Genomic DNA, 26,866 nt, shown 5'->3' with positions numbered 1-26,866 from the left:
AACGCTCCAATCAGTCGACTTTTATACGACAGAATGACAACAAAAAGTGCGTGCTGGACACGGGGCATTTCGTTCGTGTCCAGGATGTTTATTTTTTGTTATTTTTTAACTCTCAGTATTTCCCCTAGATTCAATGGGACGTTGCTTTGTTTGACTTCCGGTTTGCCCTCGTCGCACTCAATTTACGTTATTCGCCTCGGACAACGAATGAATCCTCCGCAGAAAAAAGTCCCAACGCACATCAGCGACTAAGATAGCGCGACCTTGGGCTACTCTGAAGGCAGGAAATATATGCCACCCGATTTTCGCCGAGGCCGCTGTCGCTCCGTTGTTGTTGACTCGTGTCGTGAAATGCTTGTACAGTGACCTAGTGCGTGCTATCTCATAGCCTGACTTTTTTCGATCTCGCGATACTAGGCTTGTAGTAAACACACTTCAGCTGTCTAATCGGTTTTAATGCGAAAGCTTTCTTAATTGCACCCCTGGCGTGCTGTTAAAAAACTAATTCATTTCCCCATACACCATTTGCTCATAGACCGGAAAGCTCTGATAACATCTTTGCATGACACACGGCGCGTGCGTGAAACCGGGCATCCATTGTGTCAAAAGGGTTACTTGAAATTCGCCGAAAGGGAACGGCTCTATATAACACAATACACGCATCGATCAGGAAGAACGAGTACAATAGTATACCTCCATCTCATAAACCGTGTATTGGTATACATTTGGGTCGTTCGTATATGCGTCTACTTAGTGCGCAAAAAATCGTCGTATGCCGGGTTCGTTCTTCGTTAGCGATTCGCGTATTTGAAGGTTTGATGATCAATTGGACGCATTTTCAGCGAAGGCTGGACGCACTCTTAGCTTTCTCGCTTCTCTCAACTTCGTTTAGGAAGGAATCGTAATTTTTTCAATCTCGTGACACTCAAGTTGTCGCCAAGAGACGTCGAGAGCTACGAACACACTTCAGCTGCCTAATCGCTTTTTAGAATTAAAACGTGTAGTTGCAGCTTGGGCTTAGTAGGAAGGCCAGCATCACTTACCTCATCAGGGGCACGAAGCCACGGCGCTGCGAGTTGTGAATGAGAAATGCAAGCAAGCGATCAGAGGTCTTCCCCGCATTACCGCGAAAGCGAGCCCAGTTCAACACAACTGACGAGCCCATCACGCAATGCCGAACGAGAGGCGTGCGCTAGTTTTCTAGTTGTGTGTATGGTTAAACCGCAATAATAGTTTTACTCCTTTTTTTAATGTACAGCCGCCGAATTTTTAACATCACGGACGCGCCGACCGACGAGTGGATTAGCGCTTTGTGACGGTAAAGAGCGGTGAAGCGAGCGAAAGTAAATCGCACAGTTCGTATGCGCCGAATGGTCCCGGCAGTACAACCGTCGTCTCCTAGGCTGTTTCCACTACCACCAAACAACCCCTTCCCGCTTGTAATCATTCGCCTATTGTCATTGCCGTGAACAAGGCGCACGAGAAATCACTGTCACCACCCGGCAATGAAGACAGACTGTTCATTACCAGCGGGAAGGGGATGTGTAGTGATTGTGGGAACAGCCTAGCAGACGAAGGTTGCTCTGCCGGGACAATTCTTCCCATGACAACTGTGCGATCTATTTTCGCTCGCTTCGCCGCTTTCTACCGTGACAAAACGCTGACCCACTCACCGGTCGACGCTGCCGGGATATTATTAAGAAGATCGGCGGCTGTACTCCATTGTACATTCGTATTATCGTGCTTTTTTATACTGCAGTACATGTTGCGTAAATTTTTATTTCTCAAACACTAGCTTTTTGAGCTTGTATTTTGTTTTGCTTTTCTGTTTTTCTGTAACTTGGCAATTGGGTCACATTATTGCGACAAGTTTATATTTTGCAATGCTTCTCTCTGATCCCCCTACCGTTCATCACATCCAGGCCATGGTTAACCTACTGGCCCGAAACGGAACGTAAGTAGCTGTTACGAATCGGCCAGCGCCGCCGTACTGTCCCGCATCACTCCTCGGCTGTGCGGCGAAGCCCCTGCATGCGCATTCGAAAACAGGCGCAACCATGTCGGTGGAAAGTTGCGACAAGCCGCGTCAGACGCTTTGCTCTCGGCGCATTTCAAAACTTCGGCGGTTGGCGGCGAGGCTCGCCTTCACGTTCTTCAAGGACACAGAGGCCCCGTCGATCGCAACGGAGTCCTCATCTCTCCCCTCTCTCGGACTCAACGTGCCCGAGGCTATGAACGGCTTACGAACTCTGGAAAGAGTGTTGTGTGTGTCTGTGACGTTCGTGGCGTGTTGCCGCTTGTTGCGTTTGACCGTTATCGCTTTTGGGTATAAATAGAGCTGCCCAAGCGTTGTAAACCATTCCTGTTAGAGCAGCGAATCGATGTTGTCGCTCTGCTCGAGTCCTGTATTGTAACCTCGCCCGTCGGGGCATTGTTCTTTGGCTTCAGCTCACCTCTCGCTATGAAGTAAACGTTTACGTTGGCCTATCAGCTCTGGACATCTTTCCGGCTGCAGTCGGCCTTCACCGTTGCAACAACTGGTTGGCAGCGGTCGGATGGCAACTTCGTAACACCTGAAGCCAGCGGTGCGAGACCCAACACCACGGACGTCAAGGCGACTTCGGACTTCGCAGAATTCACGGCGGTCAAGGGTGCGTGCGGGACTTTTCTTCACTGAGTTTTACCAGGCTTCTGAGGATAGCTGGTAGGGCGTGTGTTTTTGTCGCGTGGGTTATTCGCGCAAAACATTTTGGAGCAGTGGGAAAGCAGTACTCTAGACCGGCCATGAATTTGAAAGCGTTGAAAAAATCCGCAGTTGTTGGAGCTTGCAAAAAAGTTGCGCTTGGATGTTAAGGACGCGCTGACAAAGCCAGAGCTGATACAGGCTATACTCGCTGTTGGCGCTGACGATGACGAGTTGTCTGAGTGCATTGATACGATCAATGGCAGGGAGACCGCGAAACGTCAGGCCGCAGAGGCGGAGGCAGAGGCTGAGCGCCAGCGTGAGGAGTTCGAGAGGCAGAAACGAGAGCAGGAATGCGAGGAAAGAAAGCGAGATGAGGAACGCAAGGAAAGAAAACGACAGCACGAGGCAAAGATGCGATGGTACGACCTCGAGCTCGAGCGCCTTGAAAAGGAAAGAAGGGAGCTCGAGGGAGAGAGACTCCAACGGGAGAACAAGAACCTAGAGCACAAAATTCTACTCGAGCAGGAAGAAGCGAAGCCTGAGTTAGAATTGTTGCTCGAAAAAGCCCGCGTTGTCGAGGAAAGCACCGTGCCAGCGCGGCCAGTAGCAGACGCTCGGGAGCGCGAGTCGGAGGTGACGGTTGCGGCCCAGCAGCGCGTCAAGGTTGCTGAGAGAGATAACGACGGCGCATTAGCTCAGACTGTCAGCAGAGGCGGCAGAGGGCAGTGCATGTCCACTGAGTGCGATAATGTGTCGGCGTTTGTTTTGGAGATCTCGGCGGAGGGTTCGGGCGGTTCAAATTCGCGGGAGGCCTTGGGAACGGCTACCGACTTGAACGTGAACACTTCGCGAGATAGCGACGTTTCGCAAAAATGCGTAAACGATGAGGCTACCGAAAGGCAACACGAGTACGCCGAAACGGAGGTTGTTCCTTCGGACAGTAGCACGGAAACAAGCGATGTGGTGGCAAAGCCTGCATTCGAAGCAGCGAGCGGTTTGCACAGTTCAGTTGGGAATCATGACGATCTCGCCACTGAGCAAGCCGATTCCGTCCTGCCACCAGCTCAGGTAACCAACCTCGAGCAACGGCCAGCTGAGCTCGTAAAGATTCAGGTGTCACGGGCGGCTGAGCCGTCTTTTGAGACAGGGCAGCCTGGTTGTAGTGTAGTTCTGGCAGTGAGGAAGGAGAACAGGAACACGCTTCGGTCTTCGTGTGCCCAGGCTGTCGCTGAAAGCGCGAGGGACGACGAGGTAGTGACTGTAGGGAACTACAAGGTGACTAAAGAGCTCGTCGTGCCCGTTTCACTCCCAGCTGATGCTCCCGACGAAAGGCCAACATCGGCTGAGCTAGTTGAGGTTCCGGTGTCGCCTGTGGCTGAGCCGAAGTCGGGAACCGATCAGCCTAGAGGAGAGAACGTAAACGCGTTCCGACGTTCGCTTGCCGAACGCGTTCGCGAAAAGGTGAGAAAAGAAACGAAGAGAGAGGAAAAACTTCCGCGCGTTCTTGTGGCGCGTGTTTCAGAGCGTGCACGCCTAGGGGCAAAGCCTTGAGCTCGCATCGCACCAAGGGAACGCCGCCTCCAAGAAGGAGTGCGCGCCCAACTTATGAACGGTGGAAAATCCCGCTCGCTCCTCCGCGCGCTCGACTGTGTCGAAGCGAACGGCCGGTGTCCTCTCATGCGGTCGCAGCAGTCTCTTTCAGAGAACGGGCGCACCAAAAGTGCGGTACAAATGGGGGAAAGCTCGGGGCAATGACTTGAGCTCAAATCTCAGCTCTCAGCGCGAGAAGTGGCCTGTAGACGCCTGACTTTCTCAATTTCATTGTTTTTCCTGACGCAGGTTTCGCCCTTTACGATTACATTTTTTTTGTGTGTGTGGGACATTTCCGATCATGCGAAATGTCACCTTTCAAGTTTGTCACTTGTCTAAAGTACTGCTGGGTAAAAATATAACTAGAGTAGTTAGTTATTAGCGTATTTTATCGCCACTAAAAGCCTGGTACAGCTTCAGTGTGGATTTGTCTTCGCACTTGCCGGCGATGCGGTTGTGTCTTCCTGTGTTGTTCTGTTGTTTGCCTGACCAAGCCAGAGATGTTCTTGGGGAGCCACTACTCTTCCCGTGACGGGCCCGGTGAAGCTCCAGCACAGTGTCGTACAGCCCAGGCCTGGAGTCGAGCGTCTGCCGAGCACTTCACTTCGACAGCATCCCTCCGGACAACGGTTGAAGACCCTTATCCATCGGGATCTCGGACCCCCGGCGGAGAAGCTGTTACGAATCGGCCAGCGCCGCCGTACTGTCCCGCATCACTATTCGGCTGTGCGGCGAAGCCCCTGCGTGCGCCTTCGAAAACAGGCGCAACCATGTCGGTGGCAAGTTGCGACAAGCCGCGTCAGACGCTTTGCTCTCGGCGCATTTCAAAACTTCGGCGGTTGGCGGCGAGGCTCGCCTTCACGCTCTTCAAGGACACAGAGGCCCCGTCGATCGCAACGGAGTCCTCATCTCTCCCCTCTCTCGGACTCAACGTGCCCGAGGCTATGAACGGCTTACGAACTCTGGAAATAGTGTTTTGTGTGTCTGTGACGTTCGTGGCGTGTTGCCGCTTGTTGCGTTTTACCGTTATCGCCTTTGGGTATAAATAGAGCTGCCCAAGCGTTGTAAACCATTCCTGTTAGAGCAGCGAATCGATGTTGTCGCTCTGCTCGAGTCCTGTATTGTAACCTCGCCCGTCAGGGCATTGTTCTTTGGCTTCGGCTCACCTCTCGCTATGAAGTAAACAGTTACGTTAGCCGACGGCTTCTCGACTTCTTCACGGCTGCAACAGCGGCTGGCCGCTCGCATCATACACGCTACCACTCGTATGTCGGAGGCCACGGAGCTCGGATCGGGTGCCCCCGCCCGGTCGCAACACCGCGTAGCCTGGATTCCGGGGCATGTGACCCAGGGGGTCGGCAATCACGCTGCTCATAATGCAGCGCAGGAGAGCCTTCAGTCTACACCTCCCTTGATTGCTCCCGATCTTGCACCTGATCCAGGTCTACATCCGCGCCCCCAACTGGATCATGCTAAATATTCTCGCCGAAAGCGGCTCGCTGAGAAGACTCCGCAGGGCTACCTGCATGGTGTCCCCACCCTACCCCGTTCCGCAGAAATCTTTGTTAATAAAACAATCGCTAATGCGGCCCTCACACCCTCCACACTGCGGAAATGGTTCCATTTGGACTCTTCAGCCTCTCCGTACTGTCCCCATTGCTAGCAGAATGTTTTCTTCAGACCTCAAGCACCTCACTTGGCACTGTGCAGCTTTCGCATCTTCTCGCGATTCTTTGCTCAGTGCTCTGCCCCCCAACTCGTCCCCTGATGATCCCCCGTACGAAGACCCAAATTTTCTGCATGCTCTAGGTGCCTGGCAAGGGTAGTGTGAGATGGGGTCTACAATACCCCTCCCAAGGAAATCCCTGATCATCTATCTCCAACAAGTCATCTCTAACGATTGAGCGATCACCTCCCCCTCCTCCCTTCTTCCCCTTCCCCAACTACGGCCATGTGGCCTCCCCCATCTTAATAAATGTCATTCATTCATTCATTCTATTTGCGGGTTTTTCTGTCTCTGCAAATGTTTGTAGTGTAATTCTTCTTATTAATTGTGCTCATGATGCCATAGAACTGCACCTAAGTAGGCTGCAGCCTTTGTAAAGCTTTTGTAGCCTTTAGTCGCAGCCTGCCACCTCGTACTTTTGAGAGAAAAAATCTTTGAAACGCTGAACAAAAAATACTTATGACTCCCAAACAGCCGTGCCCTGTCTGACCATTTTAATCCGGACATTATAGCTTTTCCGACATCCAATACCCTTCCACCATTGGGGCGTACGATAATTACCTCCAACAATACAACCCATCTCCGCAAGATTCAGATGCAGCTCTGAGAAGCACGCCCACTAACTTTCGAACAACCCTGTTCGAGACAGTGTCTGAGTCTCTATCTTATACACCGACACCGCGTTGGCGGGGACCAGCCCTGTGAGCAATTCCAGCTTCGAAGGCAGGGTGTCCAAAACCTATGCATTAAGTAGCTTGATCCTTTAGTGCCATTTACGAGCCCCACTCGCTTCCCACTCGCCTCTCTCCATGTGCGTGTTCGCACGGACTCAACACGGGCGACCCACAGTTTGAAAGAGGTCGCCCACGCTCCACTTATTTGCCTACGTATCCACCAGCTCAATAGCTACGTTTCACTTCGTCAAAATTTCGGAACTATCACAGTTGATGACATTCACTCTCAGCCACGTCCAGGATAACGCCCCGATATAAGTGGCGCGCTCTCTCCATTCCGTGATATAGGCGGCTCTGAGAGACCCATTTTCCGAGACGAAACAGCGAGTGCACCGGCAATTTGGGCGTGACTATCGTCGTACACAACCCCGGTCATCTCGTCAGCATTCCGAGAACGTGAATCAGCTATCGGTGTAGACTTCTTCGCATATATCGAGTGTCTAAACTCTACGATTCCTTTCATGCTCAAAGCGTTACTGAGATACTCATCCAAGGTGTGCGGTTCATGCGCATACCTTCGGGATATGAAATCACTCATCCGTAGTACCCCGCTTTAAGTCAGCAATTCGGGGAACTCCCAGCTGTTGCTCAGTGGCTAAGGCGCCGGGCTACTGACCATGAAGTCCCGGATTCAATTCAAGACTTCTGGTGGCTGTTTTTTTTTTCTGTTGGTTGCGAAGCGTGAAACATTTCAGAAAGACATGGAAGACTGCTTATGTTTTGCAAGGAGAAATCATTTAATTTTATTTCAAGGACGGGGATGATGAAAGTATTGCCACTTTATGCAATGATGGCGAGCTGTCGAGAGTGCCTTGCAGAAGAAACATTGTGTTCGCTCACCGCTTTCGTCTTGATCCTTCTCCCGTAGCGTGCTTTTCTTCTCTCTGGTAAACTACTGAGAGGCCTGCAGCCAGTCGCCTTTGTTCGCCCCTCATATACGCTATTAGCGCGAACGTGATTTCTTATTTATGTAATTACCATCCACAGATTATTCCTCCATGCCTCAGTATAAGCCGTAGCCCACATTACTAAATCGAAGGCCGCAGCGCATTTACTAGGTCCCCCTTTAGTCAGCAGGTATAGGAAAGATCGGCTGTGCTGCAGGGGATATGTTTTTGACTTCCCGAACCCCAAGTCCCGGGAATTTTTTTCTTTGCTTCAATTTCGCCCTCCTCACATTTTCAGCCATTTTCCGGACCATTTTTCGGTCACGCAGACGATGGACCCCGTTTTTTTACGTAACGGTGCATTCAATGCTTTCGAATTAAAGGGGCCATGAAGACAGAATGTAAGTGTGATTCATTAAAAAGGCTGCTCTGTCCCGCTAACAATCACGCCATTTTTACCGCGAAACTCAAACAAATAATGGAGATAACAATTGTCCAGGCAGGGCCATACTCTCTACTAATCTTACGGACTGACTGTACGCAAACCATCCACGACATCCGCTGCCTATCACAAGCCACATCGTTCGTAAATGCCATTCACCACTTAGCACGCCTGACTTTAAAAGCACTTCTGGGACCATGGCCGTCTCCCTCCTCTCAGCGTAAAGTGCTAACCGCATTATTTGAATACCTCAATGACATCGGCGTCGCTGAGCTGATATAGGACCAGACCATCCTTGCGCTGTACAACCGTCTATAGACTTTTCACGTGTCGCACTGAAGGTCTCCAACGCACACGCTACCTCCTATTTTTACTCCTTTTTTTTCTTCTTCTTTCTTCTCTCCCTTTCGCCTTTCTTCCAATTGCAACTTTATTCCCTTCTCCCGTACCCCGCAGAGTAGCATGTCGGCGTTAACATGCCGGCAGACCTCTCTGCTTTCCTCTAATAAAGATCTCTCTCTCTCTCTCTCTCTCTCTCTCTCTCTCTCTCTCTCTCTCTCTCTCTCTCTCTCTCTCTCTCTCTCTCTCTCTCTATCTATCTATCTATCTATCTATCTATCTATCTATCTATCTATCTATCTATCTATCTATCTATCTATCTATCTCTCTCTCTCTCACACACACACACATACGAAACACTCTACTGATGATCCGCACAAAATGGGTAACCCGTTCAGCTGTACCCGGCATCAGGGAGGCACATATGGATAGTCGCCTTAATATACCTTGATGCGACCACTGCCATCTTTCCCCGGACGTCGTAGTGGAAACCTGGCGCAACAGAAGGAACCTCTCAGGTGCACCACGCGAGCACTCATACCCCACTGTGGTTCAAACCTCCCTGGTGACTTAAGTCACCGATAGCACGTTGCGCTGCGGAGACTAGGCGTTGGCATGGCCTTTACGCCGTACGTGACTTCCTCTTGGCCATCGCAGTACCGCGGCCCATACTACTCCACCAGCCCATTCTGCGAATCCGCCGTACAGAATGTGAATGCGCAGCATCTGGTGTGGACCTGACGGGGACTGCATCAGATCCGACTACGGCGCCTTCGTGCAACCGGCCTTCATCCTGGCCACACTTCAGACCTGCAGAGCTGGGTTCAGTAACCATTTCATCGACAACTCCTGGACTTTATACACGAAGCCAGCTTGTTCGTGTACCTGTGCACTCGGGTATACCGTTATGCCACAGGGAAAACTTCCGAAATTAAAAAAAAAAAGGAGTGGTGACTCTTTAGCCCCTTTTTGACAAATTTCCTGTGACGTCACAGAATCTTGTTTTTGCGACTAGAGGCTGCCGACCTAAAACCATTATCAAGGAACACGATTGGGAGATTGTAGTTCCATTTAATCGCATCACTTGAATCATAGCGTGCAGTCAACACACTGATTAACGTGTTTTTAGTGTTGGCCCATATGACGTCACTCCTTCCCATACGTGCCACTGTAGCGCGAAGTTCAAACGTTTTTCAATGATTATTGCATCTTTTAGGTTAAAATCGTCTTTCGTGGCTGCGGTATGGAGCTTAGGGAGGTACTGAATGAAGCCTACTTATTTCAAATTAAACGCAGTCGTATTTTCTCTTCATTGTCCCTCGAACAATCCGAGGAGGCCTAAATTAGTCCGTAGCGCTCTAGTACAACGTGCCTCGTAAATCCTGGCCTACTTCCGAACGAATAGGGCCAATTTCAATGTCGATTCCACTCTTCCTCTCCCCCCCCCCCCCCCCCTTCCAAACCAAAACGTTATATTTTATCTTCTGCAACCCTCCGCGATTCGTCCAGCAGTGCCACTTCTCTCGGGAAGATCCCTCACCTGCCGAAAAAAAACAAAAAAACAAGCATTGCCACTGAGGCAAGCCGCGATGTCGACAGGCTCAGGTTTAAGTTGTTGCGATATGTAAATAAGTTTCTTGTGCTGAGGCAACCCGGCTTGTGAAACCTACCTAGACGAAGCGCGTTATTGGAGCCTAAGAGGAACGGACCCAGCCAACTAACCGACCAAGAAAGGATGAAGACGGGGAGTGGGGGATGGCGTTGTAGATTTGGTTTCACCAACTCCTCTGTTTGCGAAGAAAGAAGGCTCTTGCTTCATTTTCGCCTACTGCCTACTATCACCACTCGTTCATCCTACTGGTTGCCCCACCGCCAGCTTTCCGGCCCCACACGCAAGAGCGAGCGCTCTTTTACTTCCGCTTGCGTGAGACCGTACGGAATCAGATTAGCGCTGGAGACGGTCCCGACCAGGCATGCGCAGAAGCGGGGGAGGTAAGAACACAATTTCGGTAATTGAGCTGCTTCCGCAGCTGGCTTCGGAAGAACACACAAATCGACGTGCTTGCGGAAGGCTCCACCGAATGCCGAAGTTTGTGAGCGGAAGGCAAATCTCGGCGTTCTTTCCGAGATTAAGGGGGAAGTTCGTGGCATACGCGATCGATGCCACGACGGCCATCCGTCTCCGGCGCGCCGCGTAAAGGCGCCCCTTCCCGAGTTCTGTTTCTCCCCTAATTAAGTGGATACGTTGATAGCGACCTGTTTTCGAACAAATGACGCCTATGCGCTTTATTTTTAGTGTTCAGCCGCTTCCCCAGAAAAGAAACCCTGTGTCCGCAGAGATAGCAGCACATGTTTAAGGTCGATATTTAGTAACAATCGCGCGTCTTCATTTAGAAAAAAAAATGTTTGTGAAGGTGGTTTTTTTTTTTTTGCTGTATCCTACTGCTTCAGAGTTACTCTTCCATTTTGCGTTGATATTCTCATCAAGGTAAAAGTTGAGAGGGTGGTTAACTTACTCGAATAGAAAGAAGCGGTTTGCCCGCCGCGGTAGCTCAGCGGCTAAGGCGCTATAGACTGCTGAGCTCAAGGACGAGGTTTCGATCCTGGCCGTGGCGGCCCCTCGCTTTCCTCTCGCCTTAACCTCTTGATGAGGCACGGCGTCAAGTAGGCGAAACATATAAATTAAACCCGGGGATTAAAGCCCGCCGTGCGGTGCTGACGACGCACTGGTATACGGATCCCGTGGTGTTTTTAACTTGGCGCCAAACCCTTGCACCAACTGGCGTTCACATTTCGGCTTCACCATGAAACCACCCGGCTATTGTAGAAGTACTAAGTCGAGCTAAACTGCTTGATTAAGATAACTAAACACGCATGGAGACAAAATAAAAAAAATCAGAGCCAGTCCACCTTGTGAACAAAGAAGTCCAGCAAGGCTGGCGCTCCGGTGGAATTTGCTATTTTGCTATATTGGGGATTCGCTCTGTTGAATTATAAGGAGTGTGGCCCGGTCTCCACGTCAGAGACTAAGGGCCGTATTCTGAGTCCCACCTCCACTCCGTTTGCTCCCTCCACTCGGCTGAGGGGGCGATTCTGCAATACTTATGCATGGGGAAACCGATTTCAAGGACCTCCTCCACTGCCAGCTCGAGTGGAGGAAGGACTCGTAATACCAGGGTAAGGAAACAGACGATTCGAGGGGGGAGACTACGCGCCGCACAGGTGGCCACCAAAGAGTGCGAGACATTGCGCAATCTCAGGCGGGAGAGAGAGACCCCGCGCGTGGCGAGGAGTAAACACCACATGTTACAGAGAGAGAGAGAGAGAGAGAGAGAGAGAGAGAGAGAGAGAGAGTAAACGTTTATTAATATGACCCACGTCCGGGTCCGCGCTCTAGAAGGTTGAGATCAAACGACCTCCCCCTGATGGTGAGCAGGTGCTTGAAGGAGAGTTGTCCACGAAGAGGTCGTCTTGCCGAGGTGGGCAACCCAGGCCTCCCAGGAAGAAATGTGATAAGGTAGTGAGCGACGTTGCGGACTGGACCTGTTCCAGAGCCCACACGGTAAAGAGGCGGCAACGGCGGAGAGAAGTGTAAAGAGGGGCTGTAACCGACCTCCCTCTGTAGATGGCCATGCTTAGCTATGCAACACCCAGTGTGGAAAAGCAGCTTATGAAGACCAAACCCACACCGATCATGTCATCGCGCTTCACTTCTAAACACAAATGCATAGCTGGGAAGACATTTTTTCGGGGTTAATACAAGCCTTTTGTAGCGTCAGCTACCCTGACTGAGGTTGAGCTGTTTCGCGTGGCTCCTGAAGAGTCGTGCTGCGCATGCGCGAGGAGCAGTGACGTCACACAGCGCACAGAACGTTGCCCGCTGCCTGGCGTCTCTCACACACCCCACGCGCCCAGCGTCTTCGCCGACCTCCGTTCCGCACGTGGCGGCCCGGTCCACTTGATGACCATGCGAGGGGTGGCCGGGTGTGGAACCGTTGGCTCGTGCGTCGCAGAAACACCGGCGTGCGCACATGTGAACCAGTTTAGCTCTGAGGCGATTGGGGACGCTGCGCCGGAGCCGCTTGATAAATACACATGTGTCACGTAATGCCTATGTCGTGCGTGTGTCATTGAAGCAGCAGTAAGCATGATAATGAAGCTAATAAACCAAGTAATAAACCAAGAAAGCTAAGAATAACCAGCTGAACCTTAGCTCACGCTGCGAATATCCTGGCATAGCCGAGCTTAGCCACTGCCAATTTTTTTTATATCAAAATATTGGGTCCCTGTTACCCAGTTATATTTCTCCGGGAATGTCAGTGTAATAAAGGGACGTAGACCGGGTACAAAGAAAGACGAGTAGACAGAACGAGCGCCCACTTACCTTTCTTGTCTCGAATGTCATCATCTACCTGTCTTTTTTTATTGTCTTTTATTTTAACCAACTCGCCCAGCAAAGCACTCTTATTAACCCCGCACAAGGAGACACACCGTCGGTGTCGGTACTAGAGTGGAGCGATAAACTGACGAGAAAAGCGTGACGTAACGAGCAAAAAAATAACTTTATTCGTTTTCTTTCCTTGCGTACACACAAAGCTGCATTTATCAAGTTTGTGTTAATCTCAACGAACGAGGCTGCGTCGCTGCATTGCCCTTTAAATGCGAACACGTTATTCGAGATTCCCGCTTACACGGATACGCGTTGGACGCTGCACCTGAAACTCCGCTTGCACTTATTACGTGGCAGTCACAGTGAATATTTACGTGATAGTGGCAGTGCTTTAACACGACCGTACAGCGATAGCTACGCTAAGGCACGCCAACGATAACAAAATGCGTAAAAGCATATATACTCTGTAGCAGTACACTGAAGTCCTACAGGCCATAAAATACCCACTGAATGCAACAACTCCTGCTGACTAAGGTACAAAAGCTGCTAAATTTTCAAGACTGCTTAATTAACGTGGTTACATGCTCTAACTTATGAGATTCGAAAACATGCAAGCACCACTTTTCCATTTTCACCTTGCGCTAATGAAGCTGTAACACGAAATTAGGTAGCATAAAAGTTTTTGTTTTGTAACGGTACCTTCTGTCAAGGCATTACCGACTTATCTTTTTTTTTTCAAACGTATATCTTAATCACTAACGTAAGAGTGAACAAGACGCACCAAGCAGCGTCTCCAAGCACTATGCCTACGTTTTTAAAAACACTGGCGGAGCGGCTAGGTGTTCTGGAAACAATATACCAAAAAATAGGGAAACTATAGAGCTCAGAAAGGCATTGTGCGCAAAAATCCCGTTCGTAACTCCCCTAAAAGACTTATGAGCCGCTAAAAATCACTCGCTCATATAATTTGCAGTTCCAGGTCCACTTGCACATGGACGAACATCCGAAGATACTCTGCGCCACCTTTTATTGCTGTCACTACAAACGTCGCTTGTTTTTATTTAATTGGAATTTGTTTTGCATAATCTTCTGAGCTACCGCGAGGCACACGTGGATCCTAGATTCCGCGCTGACTGTGAGAATATAAATGCATGATTTTATTCGGCTCGCAGCAGATTTTAAATATTCGCGCCGCTTTCATATCGATCCTGGCCCTCCATAATGACTGTTTAATATTTGCAGTTGAGATAAGCGGGCATTGCCTCTGCTACGCGGCGTATTTAAACGAGTCCTGTATACGTAAGTGTGCACGTGGAGTACGGACCCCGCGGCGTAGCGGAACCTCTGAAGGACATTAACGAAGCCTTCTATAAGAGCTTTTATGTTTTATTCCAAGCTGACCTGTTTTGGCAACCGTCACTGAAAAGTTCATATCTGTGCAAAAATAAAATCTATCTGCGTGGGTTGGTGAGACAGAAGAATTATCGGCCTCAGTTAAAAGCACTTAAGTTTCACTGTTTCTACGAACCGAGGAACCATCTGCCGTCAGAGAGAACTCGAAAGAGTGTGGGGTTATGCGCCAACAGGTGGTGCATTTTAAGAGACACGCCGTGTGCGAATAACAATAGCAGGAGCTGTAACTTCTGGTGCGGCGTTTATCGCGAGTTGTGCAAATATTGCAACCCATTATACTGGCACCGTTTGCCTTTTTTATATATTCCCGCCCCCACACAGTGCGCGTGCGTCAATCCAATTAAGGCTCAGGCGAACACGACGCGGTCGATGAGCGCGGAGCCGTCGACGCAGACGTAGTCGACGCGGGTACAGTCGATGCGGTGCGGGAAGTCAGCCAGGAAGCAGCCGTTGACCAGCACTCGGTACTTGTCCTCTTGACAGTGGACCTGCAAGGTGCGAGGAGCGACATTGGGCGATCTTCGCTCACAGGTATCATACGGAATGCTTTGATCAACGGTACCGAGAACACAACACGCGTACCTGTTTCATTTGGACGAAATAGCTTTTAATAACCCGCTCATCTCCACCGCCGCCTCGGAAGACGTTCGCTTTCACACACACAAAATAGACAGAGGACGAATATTGACAAAATTTCGACTTTCCCGCTACGGATGCTGAACTCTAGTTAAAGGAGTAGTGACACAAAATCTTCGTGTTACGTGTTTTTTTTTTTTTTTTTCGCTGCTATGGGTGCCTATTAGCCCACTAACCATAGAATGGCACATTAAGGCCGACCTCCATGCAGCGAAGTTTCTCGGCGAACTTGGCGCGGCGGACGCCGCGGTTTGACGCGCCGCTCAGTTTTCGTCCACCCCAACCTCCATGCAACGTAATGTGGCGAACGCCGCCGATGGAAGACAGGACAGGAAGTACAAGCAAGTACAAGGCTGTGATTGGCTGCGGCCTCAAAATGCAGTTTGCCGCTTCCGGTCGCGTTCGCCGCCGCGCGTTCGACAACTAGCTCGCGTAGATCGCCGGCGAACAGCCGTATTTTCGACGCCGGCTGCGGAGCGGCCGCCGCCGGGCGACGTTCGTCGCCTTTTCGCCTACATTTCGCTGCATGGAGGTCGGCCTTTAGACGGTCGATCGCAGCGTGAACAATCATTTACAGCGTCGTTTATTTGTGTCAGTTTCGGTTTCGACAGAACGAACGCCGAGCGGCCGCCATGACAGGAGTAGGCACGTGACGTCACCACTCTTGTCGCACCACTTCCGGTCTGGACGCGCGTGCGCGCGAGCGAGCGCACGGGCTCGCCCAGACCGGCCGAGGTCTTCACCAACCCCGCGCGCTCGGGCAGCATGACGTCAGTCCCAAAACCATGTCGTGTACACACGGTGTGGCAGCGCGCGCCAACCACAGCCAGCGCGTCGAGAACTTCTCCCGGACGCAGCATGACGGCAGGACCTGTGTTTGCGGTGTGTACTGTGCTCGGTGGCCCCCAGTGACTGTGGCAACGCTTCTTTTCTTCGCGGCGCCTTAACCTTTTCTTTTTTCTCCCTTACCTATCTCCTTTTTCTCCACCCTATCCTGTTCACCCCCTTCCATATCCCCCCCCCCCCCCCCGGACTGGGTTGTATGCCGGTGAGCCCCCAGATGGGCTCAAAATTATCCCCAGTCCATTTCTTTTCCTTTTCCATCGAACCACCTACGACCTACGGCTACGTCACGGGAGCCCCGACGTCGGCAGTTGGGACAAGTATCAGATGATGTCATGCTGGCCCACTGTGGGCTTTCTCGTGCGGGCAGAGATTAAACTGAATTTAAAATATGTTATACTGTACGGCTACAGTTGAAACTTACTGGGACATATCTCCTGATAAAAAGGAAGCATTTTACGTAGTTATCTCAGCTTTGAAATTTCGTGTCACTACCCCTTAAAGTAGTTTTCTCTTCTCCTTCCTAATCATTTTCGCTGATTTGTCGCGACGGGAGCGCTACAGCTGCCACTATATCGCAGACGCCGCGAAACGTGACCGACACGCCAATCGCACTAAACAGTCTCGAAATTGACATAGAGATGAAGAGATAGCAGAGCGAAGAACCGGTCGATAGCCGAGCGGCGCCACTGCGCGTGCGCAAAAGGGGCAGAACCGGTTGTCCGCATGTGCATGCGCAGGTGCGCCTACCTTGTACTGGCCGCCGTACCGTAACCGGTTCTGCGTGCTGCTAGCAATCTGAGTTACAGCAATCCGTGTGTTCCATCGGCTCCCGGTAAACACGACACGCACGGAAGACACGGAACATACGGAATACTAGAACTTAATTAATAGAGTGTTAGTGCTCCGTGCGTTCCGTGTCTTCCGTACGTGTCGTATTGACCAGGGTAGAGGTATTTACCATTCCTTTGTTCCGTCTCACGGTAAGCACGGAGGACATGGGTTTTTTCGTTTGTTCCGTGTCTTCCCCGCGTATCGTGTTCACCGGGACCGGACTGCTGGAAACTTGCGCATTCGTTCCGGTAGGGTGCATTACTTCCGCGGGCAGGCCCTCGCCATGCCCGCACATTTGTTACGGTGCGGTGCGTCCTCCTCGGCGTGCTCGCGTGGGGGCACAGTCGGGTACCAGTTCTGACGGTACGCACGGAACGTACGGAAAAGACGGAATGCTAAAATTCCCTATTAACAGCCCACGAACCCAGGATTCCTGCCCAAGCGCCTCCGCGGAGAGCAGCGCCTTCTGTCGGCGTGTGGCGGCGCGACGCTCCGTAACTGAAGGGAGCGAAAAATGAAAAATCAATAGCTCCTCACCCAAACCAGTGAGCTAATTGCTCTCCCGGTTGTATGCAGAACAGCTTTCACTCTCCATTACTGTATATTTTCAATCATGTAACTCGAACGATGCGTGTTACCTGGGCATATAACTTTTTGTCAATGGCGTCTATGGGCAGTCTCTGAAAAATGGACCACTTGGCTCTCCTAAATCGAGCACTGTGTCGCTGCAAGATCAGATATCAAATTGCTCTCCCGGATTTGATTACTACAGTATGTTAACTTCAAGACGCCATAAAATTCCACGTGATTGGTTCACAGAAAAATGTTACTGGGCAATTTTTGTCTGGAGTCTGATGCCAGGTTAGAGAGTGGGAACGTGTGGTGCCCTCTCTCGTAGTGGCCGGCATCCTCTACAGCCCCCATAGCCTCCGCGGTCGGCTGCCGGCGGCGGGCCGCCGGCAGCCGCCCCGCTCGGCTCCGGTCTTTTCGGTGCAGGACGTTTCGGTACAGTGCGTTTCGGTACGCTCTTTCCGGCGCACAGACCTTTCGGGACACGGGCGTTTCGGGACACGGACCTTTCGGGACACAGGTGTTTCGGTACAAAGGCGAATTCCGGAATGCGCTGTAGGCTGTGCGCGTTGTTTACGTGGTGGTTGCGAGCACGCAATTCGTACCTAATTATTACAGATGTTCTTGTTCGCAGTTCTGCGTTATTTTAGGCCAGCAGTTGGTTGTGCGGCCTTGCCAAAAAAAAACTTCCGTTTATTTGTTGAATATTAGCTGGGATATTTGTAGCATTTATAAAACCTAACTGTTCATTATTCTTTTTGTAGCGACTTATTGATTATTTTATATAACAAATCAGTGACAGTATCACCGTATTTCCTCGGTCGTGTTTTGACGACTTATTATCGCTTTTTTTTTCAAAAATCAGTGAGAGTAACTATTTTATTTTCACACTTTGCGGATCCCCTACGACAAAGGCTGCGGAAATGAGGGCCACTGCGCGGGAAAAGGAACCTGTGCCTTTTTAGATTGCTAAATGATGTAGGGCAATTTCTCGGCATTCCGCATTTGTATGCGTTGGTTTTTTTTTTTATAACGCAAGTGCTTAATAAGGCGTTTTTAGAAATGCATTACGGAAGGTACCTATTATATTCGTCATATCTGTCACCCTCTCCATCTATGCTCTTTCCCCCTTGCCCACCCCCACACAAAGTAGCAGGTCAGAGACTATACGATCAGGCCGACCTCTCTGTGTTTTCTTTCCATGCAATAAATTACTCTCTCTTTCTCTTTTTATCGCCGCACGCTTCCGTCCCGGCTTCGTTGTTAGCAGGGGCTGCGGCGGGTTTGCATTGTTTGTTTTATCAGAAGTTGGAAATGCTCTGTAATAATGTTTTCTGCAGCATACGTACAGATAATTAACTTCTCAAGGACTACTCATTTGGAATTTTTCTAAGGAACAATGCAAATATCTGTTATGTATTGGTGTTTTATTTCAAATATGCTTAATGTTTTGTTTCGGCTCAACAATAATCACAAGTATTGACATTGCCAGCGGACTTAATTGTTTAGAACTCTCCTCTGCATTTACTTTGGCCGGGCGGCTGAATCGAAGAACATAAAGACAGGCTGACAAACAGACCAAGAGAGATACCAGACTTTCCGCGTTTAATGCGCCCCTCAACCGTCACGAAAAAAATAAAAAGGAAAGAAACCAAAGTGCCTTTTAATTAAAGCACGTGTGCATTCGCCTTTCCTGATATTCTCTATTACCCCGTCGTCGTTGCATTCGGTGTATTGAAGGACTCTGGTTCTACTCAAAAATAATCAGCGATCGCACTTACAGTGGCGTTGCTAAGGGGATTGACCAGGGAGGGGGGGGGGGGTGTTGCTGGAGAACCAGCCTCCTATGTCGGGGGTGCCATTTGTGCTTTTCCACTGTGCAAAGTGGGCGCCGAAAGCTTATAGACAACTGTTGCAGCTCTCGCCACACCAGCCGATTAAAAGTTCCTTCCTATTATAATGGGAGCAGGCGAGGAGACGTCTGCATCCAACAATGTCGGAAGTGTTATTATACCCGGCTTGAAGCCGTGGAGGCCAACGGGGCGAAAAAGGAGCGATTCCTGGAAAGGGGCGCCATCGGTATGACTAAGGCCCTTAGGTATGACGGCGACGCGCGGAAGGGTGCAGGGAGCAAGCCTGTTCCTTGAGATGGGCGACACTGGGGCGAATGAGACTGGTCATTGTGTCCTCGGGGGCTTCTTCGGTGGCTCTTTGTTGTGCAGTAAAGAGATTATGTCAGCTCATGGTGCATGTATAGCTATAGCACTGCCATGCACCCGGCCACAGAAACGACTTCGTCGGGACGGCCATCGTCGAGAACGAAAACTTGGTGGCACAACGTCACAATACCTTAATCGCTACCTTGGGACTCTCACTTTTGTGTACACGCATGGCCTGCGCTAGACAGAGAGGGGTTTTGTGAGATACCTATCGGACGCGGCAGCAGGCTGACCCCAGTCACCCCTGAGAAAGAAAGCTGGTTGTGAAACGTCGACTTCTCATTTATTGTACCATTGTTTGCAGTGTAATTATAGCTTTTCATTTGTAGCCTCCCAACCAGACAGGTCGCAGCCAAAAGTTTACCTTCACTGCATGTTGTGTGGGTCCTACAGAGGAACCAATTGGTAATGGGCCTACTCAATTTCCCATTGATTCCGCTGAATGACGATCATTTGCGACCCCACAAGCACGTGTGCATACGAACTTTTAGAGATATTCGAAGGCACGTCATCCCGCGGCTTACAAAACTTGCACAACATAGGCAGTTTTTTTTCTTTTTTCGTACCACCGGTGTTGGGAGTCTAAGCTACTTTCTAGTAGTCGGCCAAGTGATAGTAAAGAAAAACAAAAGAAAAGTGATTATGAGCGAGCTCTTTAATAACAAAGTTTTACTCGCAAATAATTGCGTATCGGCACGAACAAACTGGGTGCGAGAGTACAAGCTTTCGCGTTTCAAAGGCCTTGGAGATTTTTAAAGGTCGATAGTCGTGCTCTTTTGTCTCAAACGGCATTTCAATCAAATGGTTTTGAAAAACGTTGGTTGTCAGCTCAAAGGTGGCATTTTAGTCAAATGGGGATCCGGACATTTCAGTGTAGCACATTTCGGCGCAGACATTTTGGTGGACGGACATTTCGGTGCACGGAAATTTCGGGGGTCTAGGCCTTTTCGGTACAGGGCGTTTCGGTATGGTCTTTTCGGTACACGGACAGTTCGGTGCACGGACATTTCGGGGGTCCTGGTCTTTTCGGTACAGGGCGTTTCGGTACGGTCTTTTCGGTACACGGACGTTTCGGTACAGGACATTTTGGTACAGGGCGGTTCGGTACAGGTCGTTTCGGTACGAAAACGAATTCGAGCGAGCGTTTGAGGCAGCAAAATCCGCGCCCGTTGTTAACATGGGAGTTGCAAGCACGCAAATCGAACGTGTTTATTACAACTGTTGTTGCTCGTAATTTTACGTTATTTTAGGCCAGTAAAAAGAAAATAGAAAGGACACCAAACAGGCGCTGAAAGTTTATTGACGAAACCACCATGTATATATAATACATCCATGGAACGGAAACAAAAGCCCACATATATGACATACTTTTCATGATGTCATACCTTTCACTTTTTTTTGGAAGCTCGCAGATACTGCAGATGCTCGTTTTTGGCGAGGACTTGTTTAAAGCGGTAGACACATGAACGACCGGCGGATGCGATTCGCATGCGACTGATCGTTACGACTGATTGTTAGGACGGGTTTTGGCGGATCAGTCGCATGCGAATCGCATGCGCCGGTCGTACTTAGCGTCTGTCTTGCGTTTTTCTTTCTGTCCTTGTCGTCTGAGCTGTGGAATCATGACGACGGCAATTGAGTGCTGTTGCGGCCGTTTTCTCGATTTCCCTGGGAAGGCCGATATGAGTGCTCTTGTATTAAAACACGAAGGTTCAGGGCCTTTTATTCTTACAATTTTCGCATGCAGGAAAGTCTGGCACATCCTGCACCCCAGACGGACAGAAGGGTTTGCGTGTTGAGTCCACACAGAAAAGCTACACTTTTAAAATGTTTTGAGTGGGTTTCCAAGTTATCCGATGTAAAAGGGTTGAGATTTGGGCGAGTTGGTAATAATGCATCTAAAAAAAAAACTGTGCGGAAATTAACGGGGTTCTGTGCTGTCTTCGTGTCTTTTTGTCCCCGTTAATTTGCGCGCAGTTTTTTTTTTTTTGAGATTATCCGATGTGCCTGGAGTGGTAATATTACGGCGTAAGAATGTATGTCTGCAGCAACAATAAGTGTCGAATTGGTCACGCTGGAACATGTAAGTGTTATAGTATATTAAATGTAGATTGATAGCTCCCAATTTTGTTAGGAATAATCGAAAAGAAAAATCACGAGACATTCCAGGTGAATGTGGATTACCAGCGAAGCTTGTCTTGGTACGTGACACGCAGGTGGCGCTAAATTTACCGGAAAGGTGTAAACAAATTTAATTTCTGTTGAAAGTTGACGATGGGCATCCTCAAGGAAGACATATACATTTATCCACGCACTTTTATTTTTAATTCTAGTGAACGAGCAGACGGTACATCATATTAACTAGTCTACTGATGGTGCGGATCGAGTATTGAGACGCATAAGCTTGAGGTCAAGAACGGCGAGTGACATTGGTGGTGACCGTGTACTGACAATGCCTACACCGGGACATTTTTTTTCGAACGCCCCACGGTAAAGAACGCCTCACTCTTCAGATACGTAACTTTTTGTTTGCATACATACAAAATACAAAAAACACTATATATTCAAATGAGCTTCGCCTAAAACATGTATTTGTCATGAGGCGGCTCGCTGTCGTTGTTTCGAAAGCCGGTTCCGAAAAGAGAGGGTGTGGGTAAAGCGGGGCTTAGGCGTTGCGCTGCTAAGCACAAGGACGCGGGTTCGATTCCCTGCTGCGGCGGCCGCTTTTCTGGTGGAGGCGAAAAGCAAGAAAGACCGTGTGTCCGGAATTTCGGCGCACTTTAAAGATCCCCAGGTGTTCAAAATTAATCCGGAGGAATCCACTGTGGTGCGCCTCATAAAACGTGAAGCGGGGATTTCCTCCTTTTGACCTAACGCTATTGCTCGTGACCCCCGCACTTCTTTATGTGTATCCAACATGAATGTTTACCAATTCACTCCAATTCGCGGATTGTATTCGGCCTTGTAACTGGAGTACACATATTCGGGGTGATTTAAATTCATAATTTTTCTACAGTACGTTACGGAGTTCATATACAGTGAGCACTCATGTTAGCGCAGTGTCCTTGTTATTCTTATATCGCCTCAAAGGCGTTCTGCTGTGGTAAATGGCGTGTTGGCAACGGGAATTCTTATTTCTAGAAAAACAAGAAAAACGGAAAAGAAAACAGTATATGTGAATACTTTTAAAACGCATAATTCTCGCGATTACCACGGGCTTGGAGGGTGACCGACAACATAAATTAATGAAGCCACCTAAGGTTAGGAGTCTTCATGCGATCGACATCGCTTGCAGGAAATGCAGTAAAATTTAATATTCATCAGACGCGATATCCGTGCAGTGAATTGCAGTTTTTGTTCTGCCATGAGGTGAGATCCTCATTTATGTGTAGGTTTGTTTTATGCGTTTCTTATGTTTAGCGTTCATTTTTATATACCCCGTTCACGCATTACTTGTTACACATGCTAAAACTGGTACTTGTGTCTTTTTTAGCTTACCTTACTCAATACCTTATCAAGGAAACTGAGAGATAGTTATAAATAAATAAATAAATAAATAAATAAATAAATAAATAAATGTAGAATATTACTCATATGGAAGCTAAGCCCTTAGTTGAAACACTAGTTACAAATCTTTATCTCTAGTGGTGTGTCCGTGAGTTCGCATCGTGCGGAAAGGTAATAATGAGCAGTGACAGAGGAATTCTAAAACTAATTATTGATACGTCACGATGTCATAAAATGAATCAATTCCAGAACTTCATTGAAGTAGTTAAGGTGACGCACCGGGAACATCGCTCGCAGGTACTGTTTGGAGCGCGTTTTGAAATTTCATGCTTTCTGCTCACGTAATTAGATGCGTCCCTGCAATTTGAATTTTCTCAAAAGCCATTCAAGAATACCAAATTTCGGAAGAAAGAAACGGCGGCTGCTGCCGTAGCATTTTTTTACTCGAAAATATCGTTCCGCAGTTGTAGCTGTCCGAAATAAGTAATTATTATCGAATGCTTTTTTTTTTTCTGGTGGTATGAAATGTGCGATAAACAGGAAAATAGCGTCGTAGATAGACATAAGCCGTATATCTAGTAGTTGTCGTGAATTACTTCGCAGCGGACAACCTTTCCAAGCTCCACCAAAATCCTAACGCAGAGGGCATCCGCTTTCAGAGTAGAGGGCAGCGCAATGAACGGGACGAAGCGAAGACGAGACAAGCACAAAGCGCTTGTGTGTGTCTCGTCGTCGCTTCGTCCCAACTTTTGCACCAACCGGCTCAAGCTTCAACTATTCTGAGGCATCCTCTTGCCATCCCACAATAGTCGCGGGGGAACTCTATTGAAGTGACTCCCCGCTCACACACGAACAATTAACTTGAGGAGAAGGAGTTGACTGCGCCGTCGCACTTGACAGTCAAACCGGTCGAACGCCGCGACCGCCCCGAGAAGAATGAGGGAAAATAGCCCGTGTAGGCAAAATTCCATTCTGCTACGGCACGTGGTGGCAGCTTTGAGAACTAGGGGCGCTTGGGCAGGAATCCTGGACTCGGTGAAGTGGACACCACCTCGGGAGAGCACAGCGGTTTGAGATAGGTGGCGAGGCAGTGGAAGTGGTAAACGAATATGTCTACTTAGGAAAAGTAGTGACCCCGGATCTCAACCATGAGCCAGAGATAATTAAAAGGATAAGAATTGGGTGGAGTGCATTCGGCAGGCATTCTCAGATAAATGAATGGCAGCCTACCATTGTCCCTGAAGAAGAAAGCGTATGACAGCTGCATCTTACCGTACTCACCTACAGGGCAGAAACTTGGAGGCTCACTAAAAGGGTTCAACTTAAGTTGAGAACGACTCAGCGGGCAATGGAGCGGAAGATGATAGGTGTAAAATTACGGGCCAAGAAGAGAGCAGAGTGGGTCAGGAAACAAACGCGTGTTAAGAACATAGTAGTAGAATTTAAGAAGAAGAAATGGGTGTGGGCAGGGCACGTATTGCGAAGGCAAGATATAACCGTTGGTCATTAAGGGTAAAAGAGTTGATTCCTAGAGAAGGCAAGCGTGGCAGGGGGCGGCAGAAAGATAGATAGAAGTTTGCGGGGATAAAAGATAGAAGTTTGCGGGGATAAATTGATCGCAGTTACGAAAGGGCCGGTAGTCAGGACAATTGGAGATCTATGGAAGAGGCCTTTTCCCTGCAGTGTGCGTAGATAGAATGATGATGATGAGGATGATGGTGGTGGTGGTGGTCCTGATGAAGACGACGACGATGATGAGTGGCGCACCTGTATCTCGAAGGGCGCCCCTGCCATGAAGGGGCACTTGTCGGCGGGCACCTGCACCTCCTGCTGCCAGCGGTCCTGGTCGCGGCTGTTGAGCACCACGGACCGGGGAGAGGTGTCGAAGCGCGGGTTCAGGTGCAGGCCCACGTCGGCCGTGTCACCCACGTCCGTCTGCAGGTTCACGTGGAACCTGCGGGCACGCGCATGCGCACGGCGACCAGCGTGAGCAAAAGGAGATTTGGCTGGAAAGGCCGGGACACTCGGTTCTTTCACCAGACAAATATATAGATGACTGAAAGGACGAGGGAGTGGTAAGCCTAAAGTGAGTGCATACAGGGAATCAATGAACCAATCAATAAACAACGGAATCAACAAGGTTTCTTCAGTTATGCTGAATGGCTCCAATTCACAGCCGAGGATATCGGAAGAGAGGGGAGCTGTCCTCGCCCGACGAAAAGCAAAAGCGAGTAAGAGAATTAAGTAAATGACCAGCTAAAGGCTGTTATAAGTTGCCTAATTCGAAACAAGGCCAAGGAGGCCTACGACAGCGTTGCACAATATATCTACCCAGAATATTTCGTGAAGTTTAAATAATTTCCTAGGTTCCTCTCCTTCAGTACGTCGGCCCTCCAGAATCCGCAATACCGTGTACTTTCGGTTGATCATCTCAGATCAATACAGTCCTCGACTCTTCAGGGAAGGGCTGCAACCTTTCTGTGCCGAGTGTTATGTGCAACAAAAGCTTTAGCACACTTTTGAAGAAGCTTTAACCCGAAGTACTATGCAGTGGGTCACCACAACCATTTTGGATTCATGTTCTGTTCTCTTTGATTTGCTTGATCTGCATTTAACTCGAAACTTCACCTACCCAAAGTTTTATCTTTTCTTATTGGCACACAGACATATCAGGCGATTTTTTTGTATGCACATTTCTCCCGTGGCTGCAAGCCTTCTGTATTATCAAAAGGGACAGCAACACAAACACACTAAACGGGAGTGTTCGTCGCACCTGGTAGGGTTCGGTTCCACCACGCCGGAGACGATGACCAATCGGCCCGGAACCATGATTTCCGGCAGTCTCTGGCAGACAGGCGTCATCTGCGGGTGGCACGCGATACGTTTTGCAATTGTTGAGCTGCGTCCACGACGACCGATTTGCTAAATGGCGTCTCGTGGCTGTCAAAATCCCCAGACATAAGGCAGCAAGGGCATGCACATTTTAACACAAGGTGTTTTATTCCGGGATACACAAAGGTTTCGCTTACGTCATATTCGTCACGGAATTGACGCCAGTACAACGGAGCAAGCGGCTTGTAGAGGGTGCACCCCTGCACACAGGGTCTGCTTGCGGAGAAGCAACCTTTAGTACTAAAGAGTATGTTATTCCTAGGGTTGTTCGTTTTCGGGTTTTATATTTTAACACGAAAGTGTTTTATGCCGGTATACACCAAGATTTCAATGACGTCATATCCGCCCGGAAATGACGCCAGTACACCTTTTCCGAAGCGACCCTCCAGAACGACGCCGCTCGCAAAGCACACCCACAAGGCAGCCGCGTACCCGCAAATCATGCTCAGCTGCAGATTTCGCTGCACTTTTCACTGTCGGGTTTTACCGGTTCCTATGACAGAGGAATCAACCACAGTTTTTTTCTTGCACACACTGTGCTTAAGGCTGTATCCTTAAGAGGAAGACCCTACGGGTGAATGCGCGTGCGCTTGCACGTATACACAGATTTAGAGGCGCCGAGAAGCCAAAATACAACTTTGCTTAATTTGAAAGAATCCGGACTCCGACCCTCGCTCAGCTCCAGTCCAGCCACGAAAGACGCTTTTATCCGGAAAATATACCATCAGTTTTGAAAAAAAAATTCAAATTTCGCGCTTCAGTGACGTCCTGTGGGCAGGAGTGACGTCATATGGACCAACACTAAAAACATCATTCTGAATGTGCTAACCGCACGTTCGCATTCAAGGGATTCGATGAAAGGAGTCCCACTACAATCTTCCAGTAATGTGTCTTAGCGATGAGTTAGTTGATTGGCCGTCAATCGCACAAACATGATTTTGTGACGTCATAGAGAAGTTGCCCAAGAGTGGCTGCAGAGTCGCCACTGCTTCACATGCTTTCTGTAGTATTTCCACTGTTTTTTGTTTAAAGTGTGCGGTAAAATACGCATCATTGCCATCGAGACAAAGCAGTCTTTCTAATCAACCAAACTTGTATTTTGTCTCCATGGTCCCTTTAAGTACTGAACAAGTGAACCTCCCAAATAACCGTATAGAG

At 49.2% G+C, this 26,866-nt stretch overlaps 1 protein-coding gene across 1 annotated transcript in view; it reads right to left on the bottom strand.

The window, feature by feature from the left end:
* Positions 1 to 12,947: 12,947 nt before the first annotated feature.
* LOC144148886 (galectin-6-like) overlaps positions 12,948 to 26,866 on the bottom strand; it is a 105,395-nt gene continuing 91,476 nt past the window's right edge. The window contains exons 9-11 of the mRNA XM_077680411.1: positions 25,590 to 25,678; positions 24,584 to 24,770; positions 12,948 to 14,695 (exon numbers count right to left, since the gene is read on the bottom strand). Of these exons, the coding sequence (XP_077536537.1) occupies positions 14,555 to 14,695; positions 24,584 to 24,770; positions 25,590 to 25,678 (417 nt within the window). The 3' untranslated portion in view covers positions 12,948 to 14,554. The remainder of the gene's footprint in view (positions 14,696 to 24,583; positions 24,771 to 25,589; positions 25,679 to 26,866) is intronic.

This window comes from Haemaphysalis longicornis, unplaced genomic scaffold (genome assembly GCF_048455015.1).
Source record: "Haemaphysalis longicornis isolate Haplotype H1 unplaced genomic scaffold, Haemaphysalis longicornis Haplotype H1 scaffold_8, whole genome shotgun sequence".
NCBI classification, from domain to species: domain Eukaryota; kingdom Metazoa; phylum Arthropoda; class Arachnida; order Ixodida; family Ixodidae; genus Haemaphysalis; species Haemaphysalis longicornis.
Note: the sequence above shows the minus strand (reverse complement) of the source record. Positions and strands in the feature narration are given on the sequence as shown.